Source organism: Rhinatrema bivittatum, chromosome 16, assembly GCF_901001135.1.
Source record: "Rhinatrema bivittatum chromosome 16, aRhiBiv1.1, whole genome shotgun sequence".
NCBI classification, from domain to species: domain Eukaryota; kingdom Metazoa; phylum Chordata; class Amphibia; order Gymnophiona; family Rhinatrematidae; genus Rhinatrema; species Rhinatrema bivittatum.
The window spans coordinates 31513800-31537648 of record NC_042630.1 but is presented as its reverse complement, the minus strand read 5'-3'; the positions used below and the strand labels follow the sequence as shown (position 1 = coordinate 31537648).

The window sequence follows — 23849 nt, the reverse complement described above, 5'->3', positions numbered from 1 at the left end:
AAGAGCTTAATATATTTTTTGTGGGTTTTTTTTAAAATATAAATACCCCTTAGCAAGGCCGTAAAGGGGTAAATTTTCAGTAAGGCGCCTAACTGCAAAGATAACGCGTGTATTTTTCAGCCTGCACAGAACAAAGTGATTTTCAAATACAAGAGACCCACATATATCGAGTTTGAAAACTGGGTTTGTTCTGCAGCTAAATGTCTGTGCATACCTAGAGGCAAAATAAAACAGGAGTGTAAAGAGGCATGTCACCATGCACACCTCTTTTTTGTGCATTATGAAAGTACGCACTTACTTTTAAGCGGCTGAAAATACACTTACCCGCATACGGCTGACTCTCTCTGTGTAATAGGCCAATTAAGTCTTTGCAAATGTATTCCTAAGTCAGTGCTTTGTGATGATATTTTCAGTGCTAGCTGCTAAAAGCCAAAGTACAAGAATGCCCATATCCCAGCATGCATATCAACAGCATAAAACCTTTTAACAAAGGCCATTTTCAGTAATGGCTAATCTGATGAAGGAAACGTTTCCAACACTCATTGGGACATAGTTCTGTGAAAGATGGGTATCATTTTATCCTGGTCAGTAGATTCCAATGAGGACATTAGAGAAGGCAAGGAGAGATGTCTGTGGATACCTGCTGGAATAAATTCAAGGTTATTTTTCATTTACATGGCATAAGTATTGTCCTTAATGCTTTTTTTTTTCCCCACCCATTTTGTGGAGGAAGGCCAACTGTAGACTAAGCCCCCATGGAAAATGAGTACATTTTCAGCTTCACCATGGGTAAGTGATGCCACAAAGAATCCTGATGGCATCATAAACTGATGCATTAACTACCCAAGACCGAGGGCATGAGACGCAATAAGCACATGTTGTGAAGGCTTTGTTAATAAGGTTCTAAGGCTTCTCTGAGTCCATGGCATTACCCTCAATCTGGCAGAGTTCAAAAATTCTCTGGGCTGTCACTGCATCGGCATGTATGGCCAGTTGAAGCTAGATCCAGAGAGAAGCATGTCCCGGATGAGGGTTTCAATAGGAGTCTTGCCTACAAGGCGGACAAAGAAAAGCTGCTCTATGACTGGCGCAGAGACAATGCGTAGAGAAGGCAAGCGTAGCAAGAGTCTTCCAAATCTGCTGGGCTGATTGGGGTATTGGTTACGGACATACTCCTCCAGTGCACACTGGGACTTCTCTTGAATGCTCTCTACATGTCCCAAGTCGGATAATCCCACCGAGTCTACAGGAAACCAAGAAAGGAGGTCAAGAAAGCAGCTCTTACCATATTGTGATCCACAGCAATATCTAGAAGCTACCCTATAAAGTGAACAGATGGAGCTCCATTCACTTACTCAATGCCAGAATGCAACAAATATTATAAAAATAGAATCCTGAAACATTTCAAACCCTGAATGGCTTTCAGATTCAAACTGCAACTGCTGGAGCTACTGAGTGTACGAAAGGCCCCAACGCCACAGCTCTTTGTCCACATGCTGTTTCTGTAGACACTATTGATTACACTATCTATCTTTATTACAACTTCCGCAGAGTCCATGCTGTGTCCAGTGTGTGCCCGCCTTCCATCACAGGCCCACCAAGAGGTTTGGGTTGCTGTGTTCACCCTCAATTTAAAAGCACCAAACTTTGGCATAGATCCTACCATGCAGTTGGGTACTCATGATGCTTCTGAGTTTGGATAATCCCTACCACCATCAAGCAAGAATAATTTTCTGACTTAAACCAACAATACTTAGAGATTCCCTGTTGTAGTGCACCAAACAGAACCTTTCAAGAAATGAAAACTCCCTTCAGATAGGGGTAACAGATGTTCTGCAGCATTGCATTCCATTAATTTAGGACACGCAATGGAAGGTCTGCCATAAGTGCATGGACCTGGAACTCTGTACCTGCTTCCTGTGAGGGGGGAAAATGTAAAGGAGCTGGGATCACCAAGTTGATAACTTGTTCCTGAGTCACTAACAAGGGAGGACTATGTGAAAAAAATGATCACTGAAAAGTTTCCTCAGCATCTGATTAAGCAAAGCTCAGGACAGTACAGCTGTACAGGTCACGTAATTGATCTCTGTTTAAGGCCAGTGCCTTCGCCCAGCATTGTCGTGCAGTGTTCCTAGCACTATTCTGTGGTGTCAGCCCTGGAAAGACAGCAGCACAGCATCTCCAATAGTACTGCCATGCAATGTCAGCGCTGCAGTGCCTCCCCTAATACTGCCCTGCTGTATCAGAACCAGAAGGCAACAAATTCAACAGGTTAACACATGCAAAAATGTGAATTTCTCACGCTCCATCAGGACTAATACAACCTAGTGCTTTATTTCCCTAGTGGAAGGGTTTAATGTGATATGAAAGATAAATCATGCAATCATATTGCTTAGCAGGCATGCTGGCTCTGTGCTATTCAGTGAATACTCACTCCATGGTACACAGAGAATGTTTATATTATACTGTAGGCTGTTTGCATGTAAAACTGGCATATACACATGTACATGCTAGTTGCATGCATATATGCCGATTTTATGCATGGCAACCTTTTGAAAATGAATTGCTTCATGATACACAATGTATGTTTACTCCCATGGTACCCTGAGGATGTTCCCTCCACAGTACACATTGCAAGGGTAATTTTCAAAGGGACTTTTGCGGGTGAAGCAGGAACGGCTCTGTAGAAAGCTGCATGACCAGTCTGTGCATAAAATTTGGGCCACTGCCACTGGGCACACGTTTACCTAAAAAGGTGAAAGGCATAATAGAGGCTGAATTCTGGGCGGAGCTGGGACCTCCATCATTACAGCTGTGCAGAAATGACTTCATCTGTGTGTAAATGTAGGCGAAGCTAGGAGAGGTGTTACTGGGAGCAGGGCTGGGGAGGAGTTAGCACCTGCCCATGTACTTTGGAAGGCCCAGCACGCACATCAGTTAGGAGATGTGTGTGAAGAAATCCAGCTCGTGCGCACTGACCGTATTTAAAAAGTACCCAGATAAGCACGTAAAACCCACTGTGCGCACGTCTGAAAAGTTTCCAAAAAGGGGCAGGGCGTGAACATTTCAGGGCCTGGCCAAGAGATGTGCTTGTAAAGACTTACGCGCCTAGGCCCCTTCTGCGTAACTTTACTTCTGCTATTGATGATGTGTAAATTATGAAATAAGAGGAACGAGCCATTTCTGAGGGGTTTAAAGGATCTGGAGCAACTGGGGGAGGGTAACCTATCAGATCAGGGGGATTTGGAGGACCTAACTGTTAAATGGGCGAACTGGTGGATGAACTGGTAAACTGGCAATGGCATGGGCGCTCCCCTTTTGAAATCCCCCAACTTACGCAGTAGAAGTGGGATTTGTCGGCCACGTGCGCGATTGCTTAAAATATGGCACGTGTGTGTACATGGCCAGACTATTTCATAACATGAGTGCTTACAGTTATTAAATGGCTGCGTTCCTGGGCGGGGGCCGCATATGCATCAACGTGCCCCCATGCGCCAGTTTGAAAGTTACTGTCCCAGATTTTCCAGGGAAAAAAAGTATCTGCCTAAAAAGCAGGTACAGGTCTATGCTCATACTTTTTCCAAGTCAATTTTGAAAGGGATATTTTTTTCCTTTGACAACTGGCAAAAGTGTGCAGATAAAAAGTACCCGCAGACTTTTACACTTCTGTGCACAGTTTAAAAGTTGCCCCCATGCTTTTTGATCTTAAAAGGGATGTACGCAAATTCTGTTAGCAAAACTATGTACCCCAAACAGTAGATGTAATTGTGACTGCTTAGTTTTGTCGGGATAATTTTCAAAATGGACTTTAAATGCGCGCAATTTGGCTTTGAAAATTGGCGTAATTTATGCAGATATTTGCCAGCAAACATATGGGCACTGGTACAAGATTACTCCCCGCGCCCTGCATGTTCACTTTGTGGTATTATAGAGGATGCTCACTATGTGGTATACAGTGCATACTCACACTAAAACAAAGGCTTCCCACACTTGTCATAGCGAGCCCACAGCCTGGCAGATTTTCAGGACATCCACACTGAGTATGCATAAGGTAAATTTGCAATCATTGGAGAGACTGTATATGCAAATTTATCTCGTGAATATTCATTGTGAAGATCCTGAAAATCTAACTGGTTATGGGTTAGCAGGACAAGCTTGGGAAGCACTGCTCTACAGTATGTAAGTATACTGAGATTTAAGTATACCTTTGAGGAGAGGTAAGAAAGGGAACATAGATACAGACACATACAAATAGCTGAAAGGTATTAAGAGTGTGTAAGAAACAAACCTTTTTCAGTAGAAAGGCTGTTATAGAATGAGGGATGGATTTTGTCTGGCACTACCCCATGGCTCTTATTTAATGCCATGGCATGCTGCCTGCCCCCAATCCTGACAAACATCTGAGCCGCGGTGCCACTCCTCAATCCCCCAAGCCCTGAAGCTCAGCGCCAGCGGCAGTCCTCATAGATTAATGAGTGCGGAGACTAAGCCTGCGCTCATAGGCTCAGCCTCTCGCACAAAAGCCCAGAGTGGGTCGCACCTGTAAGTGCAAGCTTAGTCCCCGCACTAATTAATCTATTAATATCGGCGCTGAAGCTGAGGTGCAGGAATTGTGGGGTGGAAGAAGCGAGAGGAAAGGGTCAAGAAATTTGCTGCCCTCCCCCTAAAATTTGCCATCCTAGGCACAGGTCTAGTAGGCCTGAGTGTAAAGCCATGCCTGCCTAGAACAAGGGTTCAGGATATGGGAATACTAGGAGATAGACTCAGGAGCAAGGCAATGAAAATATTTTTGCAGAAAAAGTTGTGCATAGATGCAATGCTCTTCCAAAGTAGATACTGGAGGCTGAAATTGCAGTGAATTTCAAGAAGGCATGGGAAAAGCACAGAAGAAAAAAAGTGAAGCAATATATAGGTCTATCTGTAAGTACAATTATAACCAGAAGTGCTAGCAGAAATACAGGTGCTCATGTAGCTGGGTTTGTCTGACAGATTGCGGTAATGAAATTAATTAGCATAAAGGAGTGGTATACAAAAAGAAACTGATGCGCGCTGACCAGAAGAGAGTCCTCAGGATGATAGTTCCTGATGAGTGCAATGAGACAGTGGCCAGAGCAAGAAGGATGATGGGATGCATAGAAAGAGGCATAACTAACTGGAAAAAAGCAATGATAATGCCTCTGTACAAGTCATTGGTGAGACCTCATCTAAAGAATATCGGGCCTGATTTTAAAAAGCACTTATACACTTGAAATTGGGGTTTACACATGTAAATGCATTTTACCCATGTAAGTGGACTTTTGAAAATTGCTATAGTATATGCCATTGAATTGTCCCTAGGATATTCACACGTAAGTGCACATTACTCACGCAAATGGCTTTTTAAAATTGCTATGATGATATGCTATATTTATATGCGTAACTACTTTTAAAATTACCTCCATTATGTTCAGTTCTGGAGGCTGTACCTCCAAGAGAGTATAATTAGGCTAGAGGCAGTTCAGAGAAAGGCAACCCAAAGGTGTGGGGTCAGCATCAAAAGCCATATGATATGAGACTTAAAGGACCTAAATCTGTATACCCTAGAGCAGGGATTCTCAGCCCAGTCCTTGGGACACCTAACCAGGAAGCTTTTCAGAATATCCACAATGAATATGCAGCAGGGAGATTTGCATGCACTGATTCCTCTGAATGCTAATTTATTTCATGCATAGTCATTGTGGATATCTCAAAAACCTGACTGGCTGGATGTATCTCAAGGACTGGACGGAGAACCCTGCCCTAGAGGAAAAGTAGGACAAGGGGGATATGATATAGACATAGGGGCGTACATTTTATAATAGCGCACATAGAGGTTAAGTCTGCATGGTATGTACTAAACACAGACTTTACCAAGGATCTTGAAAGCAAGCTTATGACTGATATGCATACATTTGCTTTGAAAATCCTCAGATAATTGGCTGAATATGCGCACAAATTATCTTGCACAAAGTTAGACCTGCTCCAAGTTGGGCATAACTTGTCCAGGGTAACTTACGTGTAGAACTTGCAAAACAAAAAAGCATGCATGGAAGTTGCAATTCCACCCCCCGGGTAGGCCTCTCAGTATGTGTAAATGTACACACAAAACTGGGTGAGGCATGTATTTTTATGCCCACTGGATCCTTATTGATTTTCAAAATGCCACTTTTAGTACACGCATAGGACAGGGTTTTATGCAAATAAGTTTCTTTGAAAATCATGCCCGTAAATACCTGAAAGGTATTAATAATGCAGAAGATGTGGAGCTTTTTCAGTGGAAAGAAAGTAGTCATGATGTGAAGCTCCAAAGGGGTTCAGGAACAATATCAGGAAATATTTTTTCATGGAAAGAGTGGTGGATTGCCCTCCTGGACCAAGTGGTGGAAGTTAAAATGGTACTGGTCTTCAAAATGTTATGGGATAAACACAGAGAATCCTTACTTGCAAAAAGTGAAGGGATAGCGGAAGCATGACCTTAGTGGCACCAGAGACCACGAGGCAGCTGAGGGGTAACCTGCACAGTTTGGCAGTTACGATCCTAACCGTCTTTCTGCTGCTGTTTGGGTAATAAGCACTACTCTGTGCAGATTACGTCAATGCCTTTTTTTGGAATCCTGTTGCAGTCATATCACAAAGTAAAACAATCATTCAGTAGATTCAAGCGCAAAAGTCACTAATGGTAACTAATATGAGTTTTGCCATAGACTGCACTCTTTTTTGTGTGTGTGTCTTATGTCTAATTCATAGCATGCAACTGATGATGGAATATCAAAGATACATTCCATCACCTTTCAGATAAGACACTAGTTAACGAAAGCATACAATGGCTACACGATGCTCTCCGCCTTCACATATCCAACACACCCACTGGATCAGCTTACCTAGGAACCCTACAAATACCCTCCCCAAAACTCACACACACCTCTCCACCACAAGGGACAGAGCATTCTCGATAGCAGGTCCCTCACTGTGGAAAACAATGCCCCCTGACCTCCGCATAGAGCCGTGCGCACAGAAATTTAAAAAAATTTTAAAAACATGGCTAATCAAACACCCCCCCCTTATTCCCTCTTTACCCCACTGTGAATCCTTAATATAAGTACTCTTCCCCCACCAGTTCCTACTGTCAATTTTACACCCTTATTTTTATATTGCTTGTATGACTATATGCTTTTATATTCTTCTTATATTCTTGTACATAGGCTTTAAGTTAATTTAGTCTTTTTTCTTTCTCTCTCTTTCTTTCTTCATTACAATATTTCCTCTTGTATATAGTTTTCGCATTGTTTTATTCTTCTGTTATCAGGTTACCAATCGTTCCATGTAAATGTTACGCTACTATTTACAAGCGCTCTGTTCCTTGTAAACCGATACGATGTGTAAATGGCTATCGGTATTTAAAAGCCTTTAAATAAATAAATTAAATAAATAAAGTGACTTCTTTTAATGTTAATTTTATGCATTTTGGAAACAATATTCAATCCTACTGTTTTTTAAAAAAAATATTTGTATTTGCAAATTAAAACATTCTTTAAAAAATGCTATCATTGTCAGCTGGATATTAAAGAGACCAAATGGTTATATATATGTGCATCAATCCAAAAAATAAACACAGGAGAAAGAGAAATGCACTCCAAAAAATTAATCCACACACGAAAGGAGATGCAAACAAGTAAGTACAACAGTGCGGATTTCAACAAAAATTAGAAAATGATCTTTAAATCTTTTATTTTTTAGATATTTACAACGGCAACTCCGTTGCTCATCTTCTACAGACAGAGGTTATCAACCGGGTCCCCCGACACGGACCCCATGTTTCGCCAAAAGGCTGCGTTGGGAGGGACTGTTGCAGTATGTATTTTTCACAACTAAAATTTAAACACAAAAGAGAATCATATGAACTTAGAATAAACAGACTGTGAACCAACAAGGCATACCGTGAATATTACGCTGAAACATACCTTAATTAAAGTCCATATTTGAGTCAAAGGGAGTGCAAACAGTAGTGACAGATACAGCGATTTAAAAGTCTACGGTTTTGGTGCGAAAAAAAACGGCCAATGAAAACGTACCAAGGCAGTGAGATTCAACCAATCACAGAAGGAAAATCCTGACAAACAACAAGCTGGAAATCAAATGAAATAATGCCATTCTATCTCATTATTTAGAACTTCAGGGGATAGACAGTCCAATCTATGGATCCACTTCTGTTCTCTACAAATTAACATTTCAGAAAAATTACCCCCCCCCCCCCGGGGTGGAGGAGGTACCACGTCAATTACAAAGAACTTCAGGTCCAATTCAGAATGTGCACAAGCTGACCAATGAAGGACCAAAAGGGCGACTTCCCGACCAGTTCTAATGCTAGAGCGATGTTCAATAATCCGTGTTCGTACCGAACGAGTAGTCTTACCAACATACAGTTTGGAGCATGGGCAAATAATCACATAGATCACTCCCCTAGAAGTGCATGTCTTGGAAAAATTAAGTGTATACAGAGTTTATGAGAAACCGGGTGTTCAAAAATTGTCATAGGCAAAACATGGGAACAAACTGAACAATGTTCACAGGATTGATGACCGGAAAACCGTGAAGGACTCAAAGAAGCTTCATCACTCAGTTGGGAATGGACTAATATATCCCTGAGGTTTCTACCCCGACGAAATGTGAATCTCAAAGAGCAATCACAAACTTGTGGAGGGATAAAATGATCCAATGACAGCTAATGATAGATGTTAAATCCCTTGTATGTGTTGAAAAAGGCAAAATACAATTAATGCATCCATCAGAAGAACGAACTTGAGGAGTAAATAATAAATCCCGGTTGGCATAAAGAACATGTTTAAATGCCTTTTGAAGGACACGTTGGGGGTACCCTCTCTCCCTGAACCTGGCCATCATCATCTGCTTAGCTTGATTAAGAAAGTCAGATTTTGAGCAGAGCCGCCGGAGTCTGAGCAATTGACCTGCAGGTATATTCGTTCTCAAAAAAGACGGATGAGGACTATCAAATTTTAGTAGAGTGTTGCGGTCTTTCTTTCCGAAAGATAGATGTTACAAAAGAGCCAGAATCAAAAGTGACCATAATGTCTAGGAAGGGGATCCTCAAAGGATTAATATAATAGTTAAATTGTAAATGTTTATTACAATTATTGAGCCAATCCAGAAATAAAAAGAACTGAATATCAGTTCCAGTCCAAATTAAAAATATGTCATCAATATATTGAATTCAAAGAACACAAGAGCAGGTACTGCACTCAACAATTATAGTACATGCAAGACAAGTGCAGTAAATATTTCATAATCCATATGGTCTTCAAAAAGAAATATTATTAATCCGATAACGGCAACTCCACTGTTTCAACAATTGTTCTTTCAAAGGGTCCCCTTTGTTGAAATAGTGGTGTTGCCGTTATCGGATTAATAATAAAATTTCTTTTTGAAGACCATTTCTTTTTTTTAATTTATTTATTTAATTTTATATACCGGCAACCGTTTGCACATCGTGCCGGTTTACAAGTAACTTACAACAAAAGATATATAGGCATAGCCTTTACAGAGAACGGTGTATAACGTAAACGCAGTAACAGAACAATTAACTAAATAACAAGGGGAGGGGTGGGGGGGTAGTCGAGACAAAGGAGGGGGCAGGGGGAGGGTGCAAACAGATACATAGGGATGCGATATGAATAGGGATTCGAGGTAGGAATATGTACACTGGTTATATACAAAAATTGTGTGGACTATATGGACTATGGAATATTTACTGCACTTGTCTTGCATCAATATATTGAAGCCATATATGAATGAAAGTAAACCAGGGTGAAGGGTAAATAAAATCTTCCTCAAATTTACTGACATATAAGCACGATATATATATGTGCATGCCATGAATTAGGCATAAGACACGCACAAAAAAAGAGGGCAGTCTGTGGCAAAATTCTGATGGTCTCCATTTAATTCAATTTAGTTATCATTAGTGACTTTTGTGCTTGAACCTACTAAGTGATTGTTTTACTTTGTGGATATTCATATTTCATTCATATCCTGCCCTTTGTGACTACTAGCAGTCCTATCATAATAAGAGTATAAAAAGTGCCATGCCAGGTCAGACTAAGGTCCATCCTGTCTCTTGATAGTGGCCCTTCCCAAAATGTAGATCCAGTTTCTTGTTGCTGACTTCCAGCAATAAGTACTGGCTCCCCAGAGTCATCTAGCTTGTAATTGTTTATGGACTCTTCCTCCAGGAATTTGTCCAAACCCTTTCTAAACACAGCAACAGCAGGGTTTTAAAAGGGTTTGGACAAATTTCTGGAAGAAAAGTTCAAAAACAGTTATTGTCTAGGGACAAGTACTGCCCAGTAACAAGAACTGGGAAACCCAGTTCTTGTTACTGGGCATGAGCAACAAGAGCTGCTTTCTGTGATGGGGCAGCATACTGGGCTTGATGGATCTTGGTCTGACATGGTATACTACTTATGGTAGTGGTATGATGGCAATAAGATTCCAAACAAGCATTGAAGTAATCTGCACAGAGCAGCACTTACTAACCCAAACAGCAGTGGGAAGACTGCAATAGGCTTCCAAGAAGGCACTGGGGGTAACCTGCATGGAGTGGCAGCTACAACACTAATAGCAATGGTATGGCTGCATCGGTTTTCAAGAAGTCATTGGGGTAACCTATATGGATTGATCATGATTAAAACCAAGATTTTAAAGAGCATGGGGAAGCTGGTCGTTTTGGACAATGGCTTTGCTAATTTTGGGAACTGTGTCTTAGAAAACGTGTTACAAGACCTGGAAGGGATCTGGGTGCTGGCTTTAGTGTTGATTTTGTAAGAATCATAGAGGAAGATGACAAGGTCTGAAATCACCTACCAGTGGAAGTGGGGTAGGTCAGTATTTTAATAGATTCTGGGCATGATTGGGACTGATATGGAGGGCAATGGTAGGAAAGAGGTTAAAAGTTCTGGTAATGGGGAGCTAGAGTTGGGTTGAGTATGGGAATTTTTAGGCTCGTCTACCCAAAGTGGAAGAACTGAAACTGGGCAGACTGGATGGGCGAAGCTGGTCTTTTTCTGCCATCATTTACTATCTAAATAAATTTTAAAACATGTTATTATATCTATCAGACTGCTAGTACAGTAACAACTAAGTCCTAGCTTAAACTCAGTTTCTCTCATACCTGAGTCTTTGTGGCAGGCTACGTGCTCCCCATGTTCACTGGATCAGTGCCCTAGTTTGGTGGTGATGGGGAGCCATCTGGAAAGACGAAGCAGATCTAGGAGACAACATGTTTGAGTAACAGCCACATCGATGTTGATAGCTGTCTGCAGTGCTGAGGAACCTTGTAACAGGGAATGGGAGAGGAGAGCTGCTGGATGTAAATTAAAAAAGGGATTTTGCACCCCAGCTATCCAGGAAGATGAAGTACAATGGAGGTAGATGTCAAAAACTGCCTGGGATAGTGATTAATATCCTACAGACGGTCACAATCTATGGCTGGAAGGTGGGATATACCCTTGGCATTGAGGATGGAAGTAAATGTGCAAACTGGAAGGACCAATTGGGGTTTTTTTGCCATCATCTACTTTGTATTCACTCCTTGTTATATTGTGAATGCTCATTCTATGGCATGGTTCAGTGGATGCTGAAGAGCAGAAAGCAAATACACCATTATCAGGAGAATGAAAAAGGTTTAGAACAGAGCTAACTTTCCAGTTCATTCAACAAATTTACATAAATGTTTGCTGACATTGGAAGTCTGCTACCATTCTGCTAGAGCACCTGATAACTTTTTTTTTTCCCCAAAAAGTATGATTCACATTAAGATATAATGGCCATTAGAGTTGTTTTTATCAACATAATACAGGGCTTGCTTACTGTCATGTTTTATAGTGGATGTTCAAATCTACAGTATATATGTGTGTTCTTGCTTGATGCCATTCACTCACCTGGTGTAAACAAGGCAATGGCCTTCAAGCAGGAGTACTCGGCAGAATCAACGTGAAGTGCCTTCAGTTTCTCCACCTGCTCCTGGAATACCCGGATGTGGTCCATGAAAGCCACCACCCTATCCGCAGACATAGGGGAAGCATGCAGGCCTGCGGCCGCCAACAACGGTGCCACGTGAAGAGGCATGGAACACTGGGCAGCATTGAGAACGAAGAGTTCACTCCAGGTCATGCGCAGCAGGGTCACCTGGTCTGAGAGTTGGAAGTCGGGGAAGAAGGGGATATTCTTGGCCCATTCAATGGCACTGAAGAGTAGGCGGGCAGCTAATTCACAGATGTTCTCGATGCCCATGATACTGTTTGGCTGCAGGCACTGGGCACCGTAGCGGGAGGTGGGGTATGGTTCTGCTCGGAGAAGCAAGGAGATGAATCCCGTCAAGTAGGAGTGACCATTGTAAGGATCCCCGTTGTTCAATGGGTACTGGCCAGGGCTGGCCTGAGAATGAGCCATGCGTCCTCGCTGGACTGCTGTGAAGAAACAAAAGCCATGGATTAATCTCAAAGGCTCAATGTACAGACAAACAGGATACAGTGAGAACAAGGGATAGAAAAGCCCGAGAGTGTGATACAGTGAGATAAAAGGGAGAAAAACACTTAAGAATGTTTTTTTTTATTATTTGCGATATGTGATACAGTGAGATAGAAGAAACAGAAATGCCTGCAGATGTTCTTTATTCCCTGCATCATGTGATACGGTGAGGTAAAAGGGCTAGAAATGCCTCAGGGTGCTCTTTATTCCCTGCACTGTGTGATACAGCGAGATAGAAGGGATAGAAATGCCTGGGGATGGTCTTTATTCCCTGCAGTGTGGGATACAGTGAGATAGAAGGGACAGAAATGCCTGGGGATGGTCTTTATTCCCTGCAGTGTATGATACAGTGAGATAGAAGGGATAGAAATGCCTGGGGATGGTCTTTATTCCCTGCACTGTGTGATACAGTGAGATAGAAACACCTGGGGATGGTCTTTATTCCCTGCACCGTGTGATACAATGAGATAAAAGGATAGGAACACCAGGGGATGGCATTTATTTCCTATAGGATGTGTTACGTTTTCCAATATTTCAGATACAAATCAGTGGGAAATATCGTATTCCCTCATAAAGTTAATTTTTAATTGAAATAAGCTCATCATAATTGATTTCCACTATACGGAGGCACTGCCCCAAAAGCCCCTGCTGTTTTTCTCCTCTCTTTGTCACCAAGAATCTGTGGATGCAGTGAAGGGCCAAATGAGAGTCAGTGAGGGCTTTACTTGGACCTTCCTTCAGTAAAATAAGGCCACGTTATGAGATTAGAGAGTGTGCTTTCTCAAACGTGCCACTCACATTTTGGAACACCCTTCTTCAGGAACTTAGAATGTTGAAATGTCCAAAAAATATTTAAATCCACTTTAAAAACATTTTTACTTAAACAGGTTTTCTGCTAAATTTTATTCTGATGGAAGTGATAAGCTTTTATGGTTTTATCTAGCTATTTTATGTGATTTTGGATCTCCTGACAGTTTTGTTGGTTCATGTTCTATCTTTTATTGATTTATTATGGACCTTTTATTGTGTGCCTCTTCGAGCTTTGGCATCAGTGGCCTATAAATGTAAATAAAGGTCCCTTAGTAAGACTTTGGTCACAGTGATTCTAGGGGATTCAGCTGCAGGACAGCCTACTTCAAAACATCTAAGAAGAAGATCCTGGGATATCACAGACTAGCATGGTCCAGTCCAAATAGGGAGAGGGAGCAGGTGGCTCCATGTCATTGACCGAGCCAATCCTGGTTTTCTCTGCATTGATTGCATCCACATAGTTTCTGCTTTTAGTAGAGGAATGGGAAGTACAGGTCCAAGAATGCGGGGGTGGGGGGGGGGGGGGGGGGGAAGGTGTAAAACTCTCCCTGTTGTCCTGTAATCCTGCTGCCAAGAGACAGTCAGGGCTGAGGCTGAGTTACTTGCAACTCCTTTCAGTCATTGTCTTTCTTGATTTCAGGGCATGGGGCAGCAGCTACCCCCTTATTCTGCATTTCCTCTTAATGCTGGGATGCCTCTTTTGCTGGACTCCATTACAGGCAATCTCCTATTCCACTCCCTCCAGACCCTCTCTGGCTCCCCACCTCAACCCTTCCCCAGAGTCAGGTAACAAAGACTGTCACTAGCAAATTTCAGCTATTTTAGACAGAAACTGTATACACCCCAAAAAAGTTAACAATAGTAAAAATTACAGTTCCCAAGTAAAATCCGTGCTGAGGACCATCTATCAGTTATACTTGCATCACTAAGAAGGACAGTTAGAGCTTAAACATTTTTTACTGGCATACATTCATTTATATATGTGAAAATTGTATGATGATTGTTGATTCCTAGGCAGTCACAGAACTATGATTATTTTAAAGCATGAACAACATACACAGTAATGCACTGCTTCCAAAGAATCTGTATACATGACTTTACCAGCCCATAAAAGTCCTCTTTTTAGATGTCCATATCATGCAGTGTTTTGTTTTGGTTTTTTTTTTTTGTTGTTTTATTTTTTACATTAGTCCAATAAAAGGTATTGTAACCTGCAGAGAATCCAAGGAAATAATTTACTTTACTATGTTTCTGTAAGTTTTGAGTGATAAAACTGGTATTTTTTGTGAATAACTTGCTGGAAGGAAGAGGGGGTCCTTTTCTGCACATCCCTGACTTTAATGGCTGCAGCATGGGATTAGTCGGGAGCAGTGCACCCTCTAGTAGAGGTTTCCGATTCTGCCTCTGAATGATGATTTTATTTGGCACTTCCCCATGCGGTTGGAATATGGCAATTTTAAAATGACTGTACGTTTCTACAGCATGTGTTCACAGAGTGCTGTGAGAAAGACGTTAGTATGAGACATATTAATAAAGAAGACACCGGCACATCCCTAAACAAAATAAATCAAGTCCATTCACTCTCATTTCCTCAACCTGCTTCTCTTAATCTGACTCCCTTACATTTGGATGTCCCTGTTTTGATACTGACTGGCCTTAAATAAGTAAATAAAAGTATAATTACATAAATATGGTTCTCTGGCACAAGGCTCCATATGATGGATGGATAAGATTCATAAGGCTCCCTGCCCCCGCCCCCATCAAAAGACCTTCTGAACTGTAAATTGAATTTCACGCCGATTTGTCCACTGGTTTAAGGATCTAAACTTTGTGTGAGCTTCTTCCCACTCCTAAACCCCAGACACGTATCATTTGAAGAAATTGGAAAACGCGGAGCAGGACAGTAAAAGGACTGCATGAGCCTGTTTGCTTGACCGCGGGCAAGGTGGCAACTCTACATAGGAAGGAAAGGCACCCAAGCTCCTTGAAAGTCACGAAATAATCCTTTTGCTTTGTCACATAGTCCTTGAATTTATTAGCGAAAGGAATCTGTTAAATTTCTTTTTTTATTATTTTTTTAAATTTCAGTGGTAATTGGCGGAAGAACACAGAAATCTTGGCCTGTGTCTAGCAAAAATCGGAGGCAAGCAATAAATCTAGAAGAACAACAAGGAAAAGGAACATCTGCTGCCATGAGCTGGTGTCGGGAGACAGGATATACGGTAAATCATCCCATCTACATAAGGTATAACAGGATTCAAAACTTGGGTATGGACAGGAGTTTCCATTTATACAGACTTTCACACTGATGACCACTGATTTCATACAAGCTACTTAAATTATCTGTATCTTAATGCAAGTTTCTCTCTAACCAGGGTTAATGGTGGGGAAGACGGAGATAGATGTTTTAAGGTGTGCTATGCATGTAGCCGTGCCTTCTCTCCCACCTCCTTCTGTCCAAAAAGGGAAACTTCTATTTCTCTGAGTTTTCATGACGACCTGGGAGTCTTCACTCAGCATGAATTCTTTCTCTAATTGGAAACCGATAATTTTACTCTACTGTACTGTGTTGTTCATTTGTCTTGTGGGGTGAGGGAAAGGGATTCTCCCTTATCCTCTCAAAACTATAATCTTCCCTGACAAACCTACTCCACTTGCCTCTCTCCCCCCCCCCCCCCCCCCCCCCCCATCCAGAATACAGGTAATGTCCGGCTATCAGAAATAAACTGATTTATTTAAGTGAGCACAGGGTCTTCTAAGGGGCTGGTTCATGCTATCTCACAGCATGTCTACATGAACTTATGCATATTTACCATGCATACCGCTGCACAGATTACTAGTGCTATATTGAAATATAATAATAAGAATTCTCCTTCTGAAACTTCTTCTCCATTTCCACCCAGCAATAGGAAGTGCAGACCCATTCCGTGCAATGCAACCTAACCTCTGCTTGTTCGTTTCATCCAGTCTATCGTGTTTGCACACCAAGGTGGAGGGGACAGAGTAAGAGTTAGATTTGCCACAGAGGAGAAAAAATATTTTGAAAGTCTAGCTTTTGATAGACAAATGACTTCCTGGGCCTGCTACTTCACAGTTGGACCTCTGGCCTTGCTTAATGGGAGTGTACTACACAGCCCTGAAAAAAGGAAACCCTGATGAGATCCTGCGATACTGATACCACAGGGCCTGAATTGTTCAAGGGAATCATCACATGGTTAGGGAGCCTTTCACCTCTGGGTCATCAGTTCAACTCCAGCTCAGGTCACTAGAGACCTTAAAAAGGAGGCCTTATGAAATCAGTCCAGCTCTGGGAGTCAAAGCACAAGCATTCAGCTGTGCCTGCAAAAAATGTTTCACAAGGTGAGGAGGGGGAAAAATAATAATGTTACATTAGTCATTAAAATCTAGGGAGGGGGGAATGCTTCTCCCTGTGAATACCCACGGAAGCTCCTTATACAAGTATGTGAATTCTGCTGTAATCCTTGTCACTGATTCGTGACAAGGATGGGTAGAATGCTGATACTAATTATGTTAAATTCTCATTGAAACATAAAAGCCTTTTCTGGCATTTCTCTGTCTCCTTCCCCTCATGTGTGATGCTTCATAAGTGCACAAGACAAGTGGTAATGGGTTTCCCTGCACAAATTTAAATTAATGCTGCGATATATATATATATATTTTAAATTTTTAGCTGCTTCTTTGTAATCCCCGGGTAGTGGTGGTGGTGATTGGCACAACAGCTATGTTTGGAACAGGTTAATAAAAAAAAGGCCTCACAATTGTGGTATCTAATTGATTCATACTGGTTCTGGTGTCATCAGTGACATCATTTCACACAACACAAACCAACCAAATACGGTTTTACCTAATGTGATGGGATGAAGTTGAGATAAAAGGTAGTCGCTTAATTTTAATAACAGCAACTTCAATGAAAGGCCTCAGTTCTAACTCTTTAGAAGCTGAATATATTTTGCAGAAAAGGTACAAATCTGCTTATCAATGGTGGGATTTTCATCAAATTTTTTTTATTTTGTATACTGACAACTAGAGTCACTCATTTCTTAACTTCCAAAAGCAAGACAGGATGTAATAACTTTACATGTCATTTCGTGTACTGAATAGGAATAATTTTAGTTCAATGTGCAGTTAAGTTTGGGGGGAGGGAGGGAATTCACAAAGGACAGAGAGCTCTAAGTAGGAGTCAAAAGCTTTTGTGGTATGAGACGGCGAAAGTAAATTATGGAAAATTTTTAAAAAGATCTTGCGGGTAAAAAAAATAAAGCAAGGAGGTAGCGTAGTTTTAAAAAAAACCTTTGCACCTGGAATCAAATTTCTAGCTTCAACCTCAATGTTGAAACGAGACCTAAGAAATAGGGAGGGGAAAGATGCAAACCTAAGAATCAAGTCTGTAGGCGCCTGGGAATCCTGTCAGAATTGCGAGGTATCAGCCTGGCCTAGGGTGACCCCAAAATGTACACCCTTGTTCTCCTGGCCTTACTGGGGCTGGAAGTATGTTAAATCCTCTTTGTACACATGGCTTGGGCTGTTTCAAGGTAACACTTGCACGAATACATCCTTTCCCTGCTCTGCAGCAAGTTTCGGCAGCCCCTTATAAACATGATGTCTCCCACAATTATCTGAACATAGATAATAGACACAGATGAAGCCAGCCCCATGGCAAAGCAAACACGCTTTCTGAACTTCAAGAATCTATTGTTTCAGTATAGAAACTCAGGACTATGTCAGCCAAACAAAACTAAAATTAATTCACAGAAAGCAACAGAAGTCATGGGGTAGGGATGTTGCCATTGAAAGCTGCTGAATGCCTAAAGATGCAAACTTGCCGGTGTCTGAAGATCCCTTTCTTGGTCAATTCCACTCTGTAGTAGTCTGAAAACTTGGATTTGTAAGCACTTGCTAGTCTTATCTAGTTTATTGGCTGCCTTTCGGCTTTGCTTTTATGGGACAGGCTAGCATGTTACTGTCTTCCTACTTTCTGGAATATGGAAGATACTACAATTTACCACACATGCACACCTGTAAAGATCAGATCACAACAGTCCTGAAAATGTAGATCCTTAGAAAGACCTCATCCCTAACCAATTGACCCTTGCAACTGTCAAGGGGAGGTGTGGAGACTCTAAAACACGATCTGGAGGAAGAAAGGGTCTTAAAGGCCCCGCAGTCTTTATGGGTTCTGCCTGTATCTTTCTTCAAGGGTAGGTCACCAAGGTGGTGAGAGGATTAGTTCACAGTGGCTGGATTCCGTGCACCACCCAAGCAAAGACCAAGAAGTAACACAGCCAGGGTATCTCTCAGAGGTCTGAGATCGAGCTTTGGAAAGAACAAAAGCAAACCTACTGCTAATAATCTGGTTTATTGACACATGATAATACTTGGAAGAGTTGTCAGTGCTAAAGAGGTATGAGATGCAGCAGCTCCTACAATCCATTGGGGAGTTGCGGTATTCTGCGCAGTCAAAGTGGATTTATGCATTTAATCCATTATTAGATTGAATTGCGGTGTGTGGATGCAGAAAGCAGAAAAGCCTTATTCAATAAAGATTATTTCCATAGGCACACAGCATGGGGAGAACCCTTACTTTACCTGCTAAAACTCACTTTATCAGAAGAGAACAGTCTCCCATGTCAGAAACATGATACATAGAGATGCATAGAGATAGGTGATAGAAGAACAAAGAACACGCTACAGGCATTTATAGTGCTTCTGTCTTGCCTGGCTCTCGCAATTTGGGCTCCCCCCTTTTATAATCAGAATATGAAAAAAATATTGGAATATTTTATTTTTCTAATAGAATAACCTGAGCTGCCCAGCAATTGCCACCTGTCGCCTGGTCACTGTGAAGGGGGGGGGGGGTCATCTTTGTGACAAGGAATAGGAAAGTCACCAGAGCACAGTTCCAAGGAACATCATCCATTTCTGAGCTGCTGCAAAAGAAAAAGAACATTTCTAAAGCCTTCAGATCTTCTGGAGCAAAGAAAACCGCTTTTTCAAAAAAAAAAAAAAAAAGGTAGAATTTATTCCTATAAACTTTCTTTATCACCTTGTCTGCTAGTACATTGAGCATTAAAACCTGGGGAGATTTGAAATTGTGCCTCTGAGGCTATTTTGTGATTTGCTGGTGAATCAGATTTGGCTAGACTGGAATTAATCTGATTTTTTATGAGATTAGGAGGGATTTTATTTTTGTTTATTTAGAGAATGTAATTGGTTTATAACTTATGTATAGTGGGCATGTTTGAATATTAGAGAAACAGATATACGGATTGAATTTTATTTCTTTAATTTATCTATTACCTTAGGATAAATGTGCTGGTGGGGGTTGCTTTGGGATTAAATTATTTGACTTTAAATACAAAGTGAAAACCTGGTTATTCCCAAGTGAGTAAGAGGAGTGCTAGGCGAAAGGGTGAATTAAGATCTTTTTGAACTTTGGTTGGGGGAAAAAGATGTTTGTCTCTGGGGTCAGGTCTGTTGGAAAGATTTTTTGGGCAGGTGGTTCTGTATATGAATTTGTGGGTTGTTAAGGGAGGAAGAATATGTTTTTAATAATTTAAAAAAAATGTTTTTGATACACCACCATGAGCAGGTTTTGTATCTTATTTGATGAAATGATGTACGAACTAAAACAATACAAAGTAAACAGAACATTTATTTTGTATAAATACTGGCTGTGCCTATCTCCAGAGCTTGTGCATAAAAAGAAGCGCTTTGCCCAAGCATGAACTCCCTTATAAAGACTCCTCTGATACAGTGAACCTTTACAGCCCCGTCCAGAGCCTTTCAAGGAGGAAGGCTCTGGATGGAGTGGAAAACTTGCTGGCTTCTAACTGTAGCCATTTAATCTATTCTCTAGTCTAATTGTGTGTGTGAAAGAAAAGCATAGTTCACCAGGAAGTGAAACAGGTGAAGAACACGGACCCGCGTGCACTCTGCACTGTACTTGCTCCGGCACAAGCTAAGGAGGACGGGTCTTCCCTAATATTATTGTGAGGTAATCGTTTCTGCAACCTGTGCATTCCAGATTTCTACTGATCGTATTTAATCAGATTACATTAAAAAAAAGGAAATTTTTATAATAATTGAATTGAGGTAATGATGAAATTTAACACCGGCCTCGAAAAAGAAAAAGGCCGGAATTCATCTCGGGTCTGATGTACCTAGGGTTCCTTTTTTTTTTTTTGGCTGGAAGGTTAGAGGTTATTAGAACGCGGAAATGAAATAAGGTTACACGTTTGCAATTCTTACTGTTCGAGTAGAGCAAACGAAATGATTAAAGAATCTGGAAAAAACGGAGACAGGCAGCAATATTATTCCCGCAAGAGCTGAAACCCTTACGGAAAACGAAAAGCCTTCCGGGCCACGCTGAGTTTTCTCCTAAAGTCTGGAAAAGCCCGAAGCAGGAGCAGAAAGGAGCTTTTAGGACCCTGGCAGCAGGGGGAAGGGCTGCTGAATTTCAGAGAAGGATGGGACAACATGCGATGATCAGTTTTAGTTTTGCAAATTGCGTAAAAATAATCAGCAACGGTGTAGGATTGAGTAAAAAAAACAACCAAACAAACCTCGGTTCCCTTGCATTTTTTTTTTTTGTTTTTCAGATAAAGTTGCTTTTATGCCACAACCTGGTCTCAAGCTACATTTTTCTAATCAGAAGCAAGCAGGTACACTGGAGGTCTTAAGGCTTCTCCGGCCTGGGTCACAGCCAGCTCAGACCCCGGCCCTCTCGGGGGGGGGGGAACGGGGTGCAAGCTGCATCCGATTAATTGCGTCCCGCTTGAACGAATAAAAAGGGAGGGTTTCATCCGGACCTCTAAACGGCTTCAAACTTTCCCGACGAGAAACGTTCCAAGCAATCCGTAAAGTCTGTTAATAAGGGGGGAGGCAGCCCTGTAAAATCAGCCTGCGTGCGGGCGGAATCCCCGGGCGAACGACTGCAAAATCAAAGCGGCCGATACCAAACTACCCCTCTTCTCCGCTATTTATTACTATATATTTTTTTAAGGTGAGAAACTTGCTTCTATTTAGCAGAGCATGCATCATATGTAATTCTCTCCCCTTGCCCCCTCCTCAATGCTGCAGCCTCCAGGAGGGGAGGGGGGTTAAGGTGGCTCTCCCCTTCCACGCCTGTGCCTGGAGCTTTCCGAAGGACAGAAAGGAGTTGGATGGGGGCTCTTTAGTAAAACACGAGAAAAAAAAAAAAAGGAAGCGGCCAGCGAGTGGGCCGGGGGGGAAAGGGGGCTGCCGCTTACCTTCCCTCCTCATGCCCACCTTCAGGCACTTCTTCAGCCGGCAGTACTGGCACTGGTTGCGGTGGTGCTGGTCGATGGGGCAGTCGCGGCTGGCCCGGCAGCTGTAGCTCAGGTTCCGCCTCACCGATCGCTTGAAGAAGCTCTTGCAGCCCTCGCAGGTGAACTGGCCGTAGTGCTTGCCGCTGGACTTGTCCCCGCACACCATGCAGTCCACGTTGGGGGCGCCCTTGTCCCCCGCGTGCATGGCCTCCAGCGCGGGGCCTTTGGGGGTGCCGGGGGGAGGCTGCGGGGTCCCCCCGGGGTCCTGACTGCAGAGCCCTGCCTGGGTATTCCCCGGGATATCCTCCTGCCACGGATTCACCACCATTGCCATAATAATTAATAATAATAATACGAGTTACTTTTCCGCCAGCTCCAGAAATAAGTTGATCGGGCAGGGAAAAAAAAAGTTCAGAAATAATCGGCAGTGTATTAGGTGTTCAGATGTATTTTGGGGTCGTATTTTGTTTTGTTTTGTTTTTTACGGCGTCTGCAAAGTGATTTCGTTTTCCTCTTTCGATCAGAAAAGCATTTTCCCCAATCGCTTGAAAGCGCGTGGAACAAATTCGGATCCGCTGATAAGGGGGAGGGGGCGAGGGGGGGAGAGGGACAGGAGTCGTTCACGATTTCCTCTAGGGTCCCGGAGGTGTGGCAGGGCAAAGCTTACCTGTAAGCAAGCCAGAAAAAAAAAAGACTTTAAAAATGTTTCCCCACCGTTGGAAAAAAAAATAAATATGAACTTGCTATTTAAATGTTCTTCAGCTACAGCAGAGATTCACTCTTCCTCTAAAAGTTGTCAGAAGGAGAAAAACATCCCGACAGTCTATTAAAAAAAAATAAAACAGAAAATGAAATAGGATAACATTTATCGTACAACAGCGCAATCGTTAATCTGTAGCGATCAGCATTAGATTCCCCGGCGCGGTGCAGGGCAGACTCACAAAAGATTTCAAAAGTTTGGAGGCGATCCTAAGCGTGGAGCGTATCCTCGGCTCGGATCCTCCTTCCTGCATAAAGATCTCGTCTAGCCAGGCCGGCATTAAAGCGCTAATTGGCATCAGGGAAATAAAACTGTAATTAATCTTAGGTTGGGGGGGGGGGGGGGTATTCTCTCCTCCCCGGTTGTTTGTTTTTTACCTTCTTTACAAAAGCTGAGTGTAAGCGTCGATATTGTTTTTCCATAACAATTAAAACATTTTTAGATTTATATACAAAAAAAGTAAGAAGAAATCAGGCAGCGTTTCTGTGACTCTGCAATATGCCAGAAATAATTTCTTTAACCAGAAAAAAATGAATGGGAATAGCTCTAAGAAAAATAACAGGACCCTGTTCTTTGCAAGGAACAAAATAATGATTATTAATAACCGTATTATTATTACCATTAATCAACTCAAATTATACAAACCTTTTTTTTCCCCCTGGTCTTGCCCGGACGATTAAGGACTGATCAGAAATGAGGCTGTTTCCCCCTCTACTTGGAATATCCCGTGATGGTATCAGTAAAAGAAATACAATAAAATAAAATCCCCAAAACATGCACATACATGCACACACACAATAAAAACAAACTTTTAAAGTGAAAAAAATGCTCGGGGTTTGGTGATTTTCCCTCTTGTCCGGGCCCCGCCCATTTTTTGAGAGTCGGGGGGAGGGGAAGATGTTACTGCGATCACGTGGCAGCCGTCGGAGTCTGACAGGGGACATTCAGTTACAATGTGGCCATGGAGACTGGCCATATAAGGCCACGCCTTCCATATAAGGCAACAGTAACAATGGAAGCGAGAACGCAAGGCTCGGCGTGTTGAGAGCCAGCTGATTGGCCAGGGAAGAGAGGGGTGGCGAATGCTGTGGGCGGGGGTCCCAGCTCCTTTAAACCACTCTGTCACCTGTCACCTGGCGGGTTGTAATCTCAATCGCTAGTTACATAATGACCTAAAATTTAAAAAGTTTTAATTTTGATTTTTTTTTGTTTGGGGTTTTTTTAATCCGATTTTCACTCTTTCTCTGATCGCTTTCTTCCCTTGCTTTCTGGAGCTGTCCAAATATGCGTTTTAAAAAATGTTTTCTAATTTAAGACTTTTTTCTTCGTACATTAAATATGACAGCATGACCGATTTGCTCTGCTCATTTCTGCCTCTCACCCCACCCCATCCTGTGGCAATATGGTAG

The 23849-nt window shown here is 42.0% G+C and overlaps 2 protein-coding genes across 10 annotated transcripts in view; one reads left to right on the top strand and one right to left on the bottom strand.

Moving 5' to 3' along the window:
- BOLA1 (bolA family member 1) overlaps positions 1–23849 on the top strand; it is a 315604-nt gene that overhangs the window by 230290 nt on the left and 61465 nt on the right. For 3 of the 7 annotated variants that reach the window (XM_029581110.1, XM_029581101.1, XM_029581103.1), the window contains exon 3: positions 15460–15616. The gene's annotated coding sequence lies outside the window, so the exon portion shown is untranslated. Of the gene's footprint in view, positions 1–7755; positions 7870–14081; positions 14158–15459; positions 15617–23849 lie in introns of those variants that run through there. The other 4 variants (XM_029581102.1, XM_029581104.1, XM_029581106.1 and 1 more) reach the window with 3 other exon arrangements.
- Positions 657–23256, bottom strand: LOC115078279 (nuclear receptor subfamily 2 group F member 5). Of its 3 annotated transcripts, XM_029581098.1 has the most exons (5): positions 23086–23256; positions 21642–22347; positions 11973–12500; positions 11204–11299; positions 1122–1243 (listed from the first exon to the last, which is right to left on the bottom strand). In XM_029581098.1, exons 2-4 carry the CDS (start codon positions 22012–22014, stop codon positions 11247–11249), a joined length of 954 nt encoding a protein of 317 aa, XP_029436958.1. In that variant the 5' UTR covers positions 22015–22347; positions 23086–23256; the 3' UTR covers positions 1122–1243; positions 11204–11246. The 3 variants fall into 3 exon arrangements, with proteins under 3 accessions (XP_029436956.1, XP_029436959.1, XP_029436958.1); XM_029581096.1 differs by lacking the exon at positions 11204–11299 and having other exon boundaries at positions 657–1243; XM_029581099.1 differs by lacking the exons at positions 11204–11299; positions 21642–22347 and having other exon boundaries at positions 657–1243.